The sequence below is a fragment of the Gadus morhua genome, chromosome 6 (genome assembly GCF_902167405.1).
Source record: "Gadus morhua chromosome 6, gadMor3.0, whole genome shotgun sequence".
In the NCBI taxonomy this organism is placed as follows: Eukaryota; Metazoa; Chordata; class Actinopteri; order Gadiformes; family Gadidae; genus Gadus; species Gadus morhua.
Window position 1 is genome coordinate 6,241,277 of NC_044053.1, and position 10,879 is coordinate 6,252,155.

The 10,879-nt window shown below is 45.3% G+C and overlaps 1 protein-coding gene across 1 annotated transcript; it reads right to left on the reverse strand.

Moving 5' to 3' along the window:
* Positions 1–7,389: 7,389 nt before the first annotated feature.
* gas1a (growth arrest-specific 1a) lies at positions 7,390–9,637 on the reverse strand. The gene has a single exon (XM_030359137.1). It carries the CDS (start codon positions 9,059–9,061, stop codon positions 8,264–8,266), a length of 798 nt encoding a protein of 265 aa, XP_030214997.1. The 5' UTR covers positions 9,062–9,637; the 3' UTR covers positions 7,390–8,263.
* Positions 9,638–10,879: the final 1,242 nt, after the last annotated feature.

Here is a 10,879-nt window from a genome sequence, read left to right on the forward strand (position 1 = left end):
AGGATCATATCGTATCATTTGTGATTGCGGGTTTCGGCCTTCCGTCACAAAAATAACAAAGGAGAGACAAAAGATCGGGAGAGAGTGTTTATTTTTCGGACTATAAACACACACACTCAACAAGTCGCATTCACTGCTGCTGGCGGGCCCTGTTGCCGGGACAACCTCTTAACCACCTCTGGTCGAGGACCTAGGGTTCACTTGGCTCCGGGCTCCTTGTTTGCGCTTAGGATTTCACTTAAGGATGTTTAGAGAGTCGGCCACGTGGACCAGAACAGAAGCCATGGAGGTCTAAATAGATGTTTACCAAGGTTAACGGAGCTCCTTGGACTGAGGATGCACCAGCACACATACAATAATCCCTTTAAAGGCCTGGGTAGGGAGCTAGATAGAGACATCACTGCTCTATTGAGATGGATATCCTCTCATTTATTTAAAAGTGAGGGTATTTCTTATTATTTGCATAATCAGTATAGTTTTAGTATTGTTGTGGTTGTCTGCTTGTTATGCTGCTAATCAAACAACTCCACTACTTTGTTACTCTTGGACATTCTAAGAGGATTTAAAATAATACACTCGCACACAGAAACACGCACACGCACGCACACACACACACACACACACACACACACACACACACACACACACACACACACACACACACACACACACACACGCGCGCGCCCACACTTAAACAGCCGCCGAAACAAAGTAAGGCTAAACTCACAAGGCGGCGCAGCTAAAAACTAGTTAGCTAATCCGGCGCTTCTTCGCTCTCGCTCGCACAATGTCGGCCCTTGTGTCGCGCGGACGCCCGCTCGTTTATTCACTCCCTCTTTCGACGGCTTTCGGACGCGTTTGTGTTTTCATGGGGGTGCTCGCCCCACAAAAGCCACGTTCAACTCACCAAACGTATTTATGACCTGCCCACTGTACAGGCGCTCCTCTGTGCCGGGCCGGGCCGCCGGCGCGGTCCCGCGTTCCCCCCCCCGTCAGCGCCGCTCCCTGAATGGAGGGCAGCATGAAAGAGGAAATGAATGTGTGAGGGATGAATGAGTGGCCCCGGGGTCAGCTTAATGGAGTGACACCCTGGCCTCTATTGACTTCCAGCGCCACACTATTAACTCCCCGTAAGTCCCGCCATTCACTGTGGGAGGGAAGGCACATCTTCCTGCTTTGTTACCCGCCTTTTGTGTATTTGTTGGTGTGTTTGCCTGCTGTTGTTTTCTGGATTAGTTATTATTGTATGCCATGGGTCGATGGGGCTGACGGACTGCGCTTCTTTTCGTTGTGGATGCAAACCTTTGACGCCCGCTGGAACGCTTTTTCCACAGGGTCCGACGTTTCCAGTTCTGTGTTTCGTGCGAGTTAACTGAAAGGTGCCCAATGTTGGGGGGCTACCGCCAACCTTTTTCACCGACAACAATCTCACCGAAGCTTTGGTGAAACACATTCGAGTGTAGTACATTCTACCCGACTTGCAGGCCAGGGTCGGTGGCTTATCACTGGAGAAAGCCCCTTTAAAGTGTTTGTGGTAATCTGTATTGTGTATGTGTGCAGTGTGTGAGCTTGTGTGTGTGTGTGTGTGCGTGTGGGTACCAGGGTGTGGGGGGGGGTTGCAGCAGGACTGTTATCAATAACAAGAGAGATGTGTATGTTTCTTTAAGACAAGCCCATAAATGGCCGCCCCCCAGTCCCCCAGTCCTCTACAGAAAGGGGGCCGGCCTTCCCTGAGTTTCCCTTGAAGGGTCAAGCCTGCTATTGAAGTTTGAATGGCCTGCCATGGCAGATTACACCACACAGCTGTCCCCCTACCGTGGAAATTAAGTTATGCCCCGTGTCAGCAAGTTTTGTGTTTCTCTCTCTCTCTCTACCCCCCCCCCTCTCTCTCTCTCTCTCTCTCTCTCTCTCTCTACCCCCCCCCCCCCCCTCTCTCTCTCTCTCTCTCTCTCTCTCTCTCTCTCTCTCTCTCTCTCTCTCTCTTTCTCTCCCTCTCTCTATTCTCCCACCCTCTCATCCTTGGGACGTGGGGACCTCTGTTTGGCACAAAGCTAGTGAAGACTTTAGGAGGAAGAGATGGGTTATGGGTAATGGGGTTTTGTCTAGCAGAAGAAATGAGTGCAAAAAACAGCTTTGGGGGGCCCTGAACAATACAGAATGATTGTCCGCTTAATGTTGTTAGAACCTTGGTACAACAATGCAACAGCGCACACACACACACACACACACACACACACACACACACACACACACACACACACACACACACACACACATACATCCTTTGCACACTTAATGTGCAACACAGGAGTGCACATTTAAAAATGAAGCCCCATCACAGAAAAACATGAGATCTATCTCAGCCCACACGATCAAGCTACGACTGGGAGGAGAGCCCTGATGTCCATCACCGTGTGCCCAGCGTCTGACCAACCCTTCAGCGCTGCCCTTCAGCTCCTCCCGCTGAGTTATTTACTTGTGGGTGAGGGTGTTTGTGTTGTGGTCCAAGTCAGAGGCAAACACTCCGCCTCAGTGGGTGCCTGTGTGTGTGTGTGTGTGTGTGTGTGTGTGTGTGTGTGTGTGTGTGCGCGCGTGCGTGTGTGCAGTGAACCTGTGAAGTATGTGCACTATAGACCACTGATTAAGTGCCATTCATTGCCATTACATTATGAGAGAATTTAGATTTAAAGCGTGCTTTAAGATTACACTTCAATGTCGATGCAAAGGAGAGATTGAAAATAAATAAAAAGATTATGATAATAATCATATGTTGAAATGGTTGAGGGGAAATAAAGTGGTCGATAAAGTGTTTATTGATCATTGATAGCAAACATGAGAGTGGGCTTCACATCACGAAGTGAATGAAAGTGAATAAAAACTTTCTTTCTCCTCATACATGAGTTACAGCAAACAGTTTGCGGTATTATAGGAACTACATTCAAGGTTACAGACATATAGAGCTAATCCAGGAAGAGGTGAATAAATTCCATGCCTCTTTAAGAGTATTTCGAAGATCTAAATAATCAAAATATCAGCCAGGCAAACAGCCATAATCACAGTCAAAGCAAACATTGAGGTTATGTTCTGAAGCTTCCCGCTTCCAGCAATGGCGGCGGCATATGGCTCCAAGCTGTGGATGCCAGAAATCCATGCAGAGCTTCCAGAGATGAACAACAATTTACCATGCTGCTGCACAGCAGCGAAAGGCAGCTTGATGCGCTTGTTTAGGGGCTGATGGATTCTCGCTCGGCCCTTTTTGTGGCCTGTCACTCGGATTACATGGGCCCTGTTTCAGGGGAAGGCGTGTGGTACCAGAGTAAGAACCATATCCCCGCACCAGCTCAGCTTGGTTCCATTGGCCCGTCTGTCTGTTTGCCTTTGATAAACAAAAAAAAACACGGGGTCAGCCAGGGGGCCATCTTATTACTGGATAGGCCGTCCTCCGGAACCCTGCGTATCTCCTACCAGGAACTTGTTGCTTGACTAGTGAGGAGGATCTGCTGTGCCAGGGGAGAGAGCATTGTTCCTGTTTGTATTTCAGTGGGGGGAACAGAATAGTGTGTGTTGGCGTACATTTTTATTGAAACATTTTCACTTTGGCCGGAAGAGGGATTGTTTTTTGTTTCTTGTTTACTTTATGCCCTAATTAGTTTGAGACCGTTCATAACCTTCATGGGCCAACCCGACGATGCAAATGCTGTTGAGTTATTAAAATAGGTGGAAATTTGTCTTCAGCAAGGGCATACTTTCTCTACAAGATATTCCGCTGAGCACTTCCAAATCTTTCCCGGGTGAAATTTGTCCTTTCACCAATGATCAAACTGGCTATTCAAACGCCCAGTTGGCAACGCCTCAACAACAACCACAACAATAACAGCCACAACTCCCTACGGCGTCCAAGCGCTGAATGCATATTCATATTCCTCCCATTTCTCAAACGGCCGCGAGACACAGCCAGGTACGGCGGTGCCCGTTGTTTGCGTGGTGACAGTCGGATTAGTCTTGCAGGTTTTTCTCTCAGGACCCGAGGCGAGGGCCCGGGGGCTGCAGTAACTGGATTACAGAGCTGTTCCTCGTTTCAAAGGGTTGTGAACCCAGCAGAGGTCCTGCATGATGAAATCAAAGTGGCAGTTCAAATAGAATGGAGAGCAAGGGGGACATGGTTGGCTGGGAGAGAGAGAGAGAGAGAGTGCTTGGGCCAGGCCCAACGGCGTCCCAACCAACCGACCGCGCCGGTTTGGGACGGAACAAGGTCTAGTGATGCCGTGATGCTGTGTGAATAGTAAATGGTGTGTAAAAAGAAGACAGGGGGCGTCCGTGAGGAATATACATATGTTTAGCTATTCTATCAAACATCTTTTATGTACGGATGACAATCTGGAAAATAAGTTGGCCTGCAAAGCCAACAGACATTGGCACTGACCGACGGAAAATAGAATACAGCATTGGACACCGTAAAGGCAGTGCGTGACCTTCTATCTTTTTCTGCGGTATGATGGATGAGGATGAGAATTGAAGTAAGCAGACTACATGTCCACAGAGATTAAGGGGGAAATATGACTTGAGAAGCACTACTCTTTTAACTTTTTTTGTTTTTTTTACACACATAACCTTTTAGCAAATGTGTGGCTAAGCTTTAACCGAGGCATAGGGAGGAGTTTGGCAGGGGTGTGTGTGTGTGTGTGTGTGTGTGTGTGTGTGTGTGTGTGTGTGTGTGTGTGTGTGTGTGTGTGTGTGTGTGTGTGTGTGTGTGTGTGTGTGTGTGTGTGTGTGTGTGTGTGTGTGTGTGTGTGGAAGGGGGGGAGGGGGGGGGGGGGGGGGGCATTCCATCAAAATATCCTGTGGTAACTTCAGGGGATTATTTCCCAAATCCGTTCAAATGAACTTTCCATCTCAGCAGCTCGTCCATAGTCCTCACCATTCCAACTGTCGGACCGTTTCTACATCAATTTCTGCAATAGAGCTCACGGAGCCAGGACTAAAACACTTGGCCCTGAGAGATAGATGGCGAGCAGCGTATCAGAAGACAGAGAAAGAATAACAACCTTCACTTGGAGGCCTGTAATAAGCATTCACTGAACAGGCCTCGAGGTCTGTGTAATACAACATGGTTTAACCTGGGCTTAGTTTGATGGCTGAAACTTGTATGGGTGGTTAACTTATTAACACTTTTAGTTTTAAAAATTGTAGTTATAAATTTTATTGTGTGTGTGTGTGTGTGTGTGTGTGTGTGTGTGTGTGTGTGTGTGTGTGTGTGTGTGTGTGTGTGTGTGTGTGTGTGTGTGTGTGTGTGAGAGTGTGTTTGTGTTTTCATCTGTGAGTGTCATGCCAATTCATTGATTACCAGTATCCTTAATGAATGTGTATTTATCTTATCATATTCATATTTTGTGGATTACAATTGAGATCTGTTTAATGGAGTAGCAATTTTAAAACATGAAAACAAGAGATGAGGAACAATGGACAAGGTAAAGGGAAAAGAAAAGTGGAAAGACAACAAGAATAATATAATAAAGTAGATTAGGGCCTTTATAAAATTATGTATTCATTAAATTAAATGTATTTATGCACTTTGAACTTTGACTTTTGAGGTCAGCACACAATAAATAAGCAGTAGCCAATATGACTTCCATCATCCAAACACACAGAAACACACAAACACACACACACACACACACACACACACACACACACACACACACACACACACACACACACACACACACACACACGCATACACGTCACACACGCTCCATTGAAAAAGCAGTGGTGGTTTACACATTGTGTTGCCTTTTGAATGGGGTTCAGTGCGAGGCATTTGTTCAGGATTCGGGGAAGAAAGCATGGACCTCGGCTGAACTCGCTCTGGAAATTGATGGTGGAGATACCTTAAGCGCGCGTTCAAAGAGCTGGAACCAAACAGCCACGGTTTGTAAATGACACTCGACCGCTACACCACACGATGGATGCGTTAGCGCTACGATGAGCTTTGTGGACATTATGTGAATTATACGATTTTTTTTCTCATACTCATAAGATGTCCACTAATTAGTTTATCCAAGGCACATTATTGATGATATGGATATTTAGTGTTATTTTTTATAAAACAGTTTATAAAACAAAATAAAAAGTTAGTTACATTTGCAAAATAATAGTAAAATGTTGTCCTCATTGGTATAAAATAGTTTTTTGAACAACTAAGTAAAATCCACGCGTTCTATTTACATTTCAATTTCCTATTTTAAGGATAACAGCCTACTACTCTTATTTTATTGCACAGAGCCTTAAGTCCCATTCATCCATTCACACACCCCGCATTATTGTAGTCAAATCAACGCACGCTGCGTTTCCTCAAAGTGCTGAAACAGCCTGAACAAATGCGCAGGGCCGAAGAGAAAAAAGGGGTGTGGTGGTGGTGGTGTGTGTGTGTGTGTGTTTGCGGGGGGGGGGGGTTGGGAGCTCAGCTCACGGCTCCCAAACTATTCTCTCCTGACAGAAAAGCTCCGTACACGGCTCTCAATGTGCGGCAGGGCCGTGTGCGGAGGAACGCATACCAAGGGTGGAGAGCGAAGCGGCAGCAGATCGTTCCCACATGGATCCCCGCCGCTCCGCTCTCCGGAGGTGTCAAACCAGCCTGAAAGAATGAAGTGCCTCCCTATTGTGCGACCCAACTATTATGTGCTTAACATTAACATGACAAAGATGCCACTCGACTTCTCCTCCAGCCATTCAGCTGGAGGGCCCTTGTCCCTTCTCCAATAAAACATTTCGCAAGCAATCATTGATATAAATTCCCCCCTCCCCTAAAAAGGCAAGAGAGAAGGAAAGGATATATGTATTAGGTATTTTTGTACAAGGTTTTTTGTGGTAGTAGTAGTACAAGATACTGGTTTAAACACTTATGCCTGCTACCCCAAGCCTATGAAGCTAGGAGCTTAACTTATAATATAACACATGGTTTCAGCTTCATCTAAAGACCAGATGATTATGTATAACTCAACTATGTGAAATATAAGACTTTTGAAAAGCAAACATTTAATCAAAACTAGCGTCGATGTTTTTTTCTCTCATTTAACTTGTCCACTGAGGACATGGACTTGTCGGTTTCTATTTGAGGTTCTCACTTTCCATTTGATCCCCTTTCCAACTCATTTGCATCAGTAAGCCAACATACTGCAGGGAAGAGTCCAATTGACAGCGTTGCACGCCTTTTAATGATCTCTCTGACTTCTGTTGCGTTTGGTGCTAAATATCCTCCAGCAGAAAGTCTGATTCATGAGTGAGAACAATAAATAACCCAATTTGCCCAACCAAATGAAATGAGTTTAAAGAGTCAAGTAAAGTGGCAGAGTAAGTGAATGATCAATAAACAACTCCAGTCGTGTCAAAGTAATTTCAAGTCTCTTTTATGCCTTCTGTAAAAGTGTAGCATTGAGGCAATCATACAGTGGATTTAGACAATTCTTGTTTATATAGGCTTTACAGCGAATAAATCATCTCATAGCCTAAAACGTAAAGTATTCTCTGGCAGAAAAAAAAAATCTATAAGCTATATACATATACACAATTTACAATACTTGAAGAAAAATAAACAATAACTTCCCTTTAAAGCTATAGAATTGTAATTTCTGTCATTTACATGTTGGAAATTTGGATGTAAGTCGGTGACCTGTAATAAATTACGGTTCCGCCACCTCATTTATTTACACGTCCATAGGCGCTCCTGTGGAGTCCAGCATTAAATACTTGAAAACCAGACCCCCTGATTTACCCCATTGGCAATAGGCTGTCATATAAAACATATTTTTTGTATGCATATATATATTTATATATACATATATCTATATATGCCGTTATAAAAAAAAGATTGGCAGTGCATAGCCTATACGATTAGATGTCTCGTTGTTGAAAAGGCTGACTGTGTCCTATTGTTATAATATCACAAGGCTTTGATGCAACACAGATCTGCTTATCAAATAAGCAAAAAACACAACACAGTCCTAATGGAGTAGGACTTTGTTCCATAGACAACCTGTAGCAAAGGCAGATGGGAGGAATACAGTTTGTTTTTCTGTGAATCATTTACACAGAACATCTGATGACATGATATCCATGGCCATATTAAAGTCTTGACCTGGTGGCCCCAGCCGCACCGGTCTGTGAAGGTACCGGGCCCAACACAATAGTCCCAGGTCAATGAGTGACTAAAGTTTACATTGCCTTTCATCCGGACAATAGTCGGGTCCGATTATGAACTCGGGGATTAAAGGAGAGGCGAAAGAGCCAAAATGGATGCCAGCAGGGTCACAACACCGTGGGCCACTACACAGTGGGCTGCAGACTTGGGTTTGGGGACTCGTTTCACGTACTCGGGTTCCTGAGTGAAATCCTCGTCATCTGTATCATAGTTATCTGATCCGCTACCGTCGTCTACCTGCATGGGTGCGTCGAAACACAGGGTCTGCATGCTACTTTTCACAAACTCACAGATGGCCCTCTCTGTACCGTCGCACACACAAGTGTCTAACTGCAGCGCTTTGGGTATTTTGCGCAAGTTGGCGATGACATTTCTGCACGCGTTTGTGCAAGTTGCCCCGCTGAAAAGCTTCCCACAGTGGATCAAATACTCGTGCATTTCATAGCTGCACTGCGTGTCCCTCTCGCACTGCCACCGGGCCTCCGTGCAGCCCGTGTTGCTAGTCCTCGGCAGGCAGGGCTCGATCGACCTTTTCGTGTTCATACAAATAGGATCCTCGGCACAACTGCACTCCTCCAGCGCGGGGCCGTTCTTGGTGAGGTTGAGCTGGACCAGAGAGGCGATGCAGTGGCTGGGACACTTCTTCTTCTGGCCGTTCAGCACGGGGCCACATGCGTGTATGTACTGGCCGTACGCGTAATGGCACTCAGGTTCGGTTTGGCAGTTCATGATCGCCTGCCAGCATATCAACCGCCGACCGTGCGTAGGCGAAGCCACTGAGAGATAGCCGAGCACCAGAAACATACATCCAATGGGCAAAATGGATCTGTGGATACTTAGTGCGAACGAATCAGAATTTGCCATTGTTATGGCGACGAAATAACGGTACAACTCAAACCACTGTCATGCGTGCAGCGGTGCTCGTTCTACACCACGTCCAGTGACGGCTTCCCAGCGTTAGATGTTTAATTCCGATCCAGAAACGTGTGAAAGTATGCGTGGCTCTTGAACAAGCGGGCATGGGCTGTCCCGGGTAGAAGTCTTCGGCGTTGTCCGGTGAAAGCTCAACACGGATTTCGCGGAGAACAATTCTTCATCCATACCTTCATAGCGGGAAAAAAGAGTGCGCAAAAAATTCAAGGGGAAAAGTTCTTCACCCACTTTCGAAAAGTTTTTAATTTAGTATTCCATTCCGATGGAAGCGACGGGGCTGGTTTGAATGATCCCCTGCGCCTCTTCGCCCGGGCAGTAAACTTCGTCTAGCTCTTCATCTAGATCGGACCGATGCGTCGAGCCTGCCGGTTGTCTTGAGTTTGACCATGTAGTAGTAGTAGTTACTTTTTACCCACGGGAACACAAACAAATACTGAGAAGAACAACAACGCTTCTACGTCTCAAAGTGGTCCTTGCACCCTTTGAGGATTGCCTTTCTTTTCTGCAGCCCCCACTCCCCCCCTTTTTGCACACACTTGGTAGTGGCTTCCCATTGGCTGCGCGGTTGTTGTGAGTCTTTACGTAGGATGGGCGGGAGTTTAGGGGTGGGATGAAGTGGTCACGCTCAGAATTGCAAGGGTCCGAGTCCGGAGCGTAGGCCGAAGATATTTTGTTTGGCCGGATCGCTGCCTTTACTCGAAATACCAAAATATAAATTATAATAAAATAATAATAAAATAGTTTGTCTTTACTTCAAACTACAGTTAGGGAACTTTGTTTTGAATAAAGTTTCCACAGCATCACCACACAAAAAAACGTATCTTAACGTGAATGAGCAATAAAACAAATATTGCAAAGGTTGACCCCTGTAGAGGACAATTAATGTGGGCATCCATGAGCTGAATGAATTAAGAACTGTGTGATCATATTATTTTTGGTTTGTGTGTGTGTGTGTGTGTGTGTGTGTGTGTGTGTGTGTGTGTGTGTGTGTGTGTGTGTGTGTGTGTGTGTTTGTGTTTGTGCATGCCTCTGAATATGTATGTGCATGCATTCTCCCTCAGCAGCATCTTGCTATGATTATATTCCTTGACAATATTTAAAAGGCTTATGCATCTGTTTTGATATGATATTACTGCCATTTGTTCATAACATCGTTATGTTTGCATTACCAGAACCTTTCATTCCTATTAGACAAAAAAAATCTATTCTCACCAATACTTTGGAGAAGAGCCAAGTTAATAACAACAAAATCAATTAACAATGACATCATAGCACAGATTCTTCTGGAGGTCTTGATTCGTCTTTAGAATGGGTCACACTTTTAATAAGGTCCTTTATGAAGCTTTAGTAAATGATGAACTAATCATCAACAAAACATGCTAACACATTTGTAGATGATTTAATAAGTGCTCAACCTTCCAGCCCAGCCAGTGGACTGTACCAGCTGGGAGGCTGATCGATCTATCATAGAACTGAGACGACACTCCCACTTGTGATGTCCTAGGATGATTTGTTGATTTCTGTTCGAATGCACGCACAGCTTTACTAAAATAGCTCGCCATGTCTGATTTGATGTTGACCATCAAGCTATCATGGACATTTCTTTGAGTTTCTTTTTGAGATATAAATCAACAGCATAACATAACATAAGCACATGGAAGTCATACCAAGTGACAGATTGGACTCATCACACAGGTGCGTATGTGTGTGTGAGTGTGTGTGTGTGTGTGTGTGTGTGTGTGTGTGTGT

Coding starts and splice junctions, on each gene's coding strand:
- gas1a (XM_030359137.1), bottom strand. CDS start 9,061: ATGGCAAATTCTGATTCGTTCGCACTAAGTATCCACAGATCCATTTTG.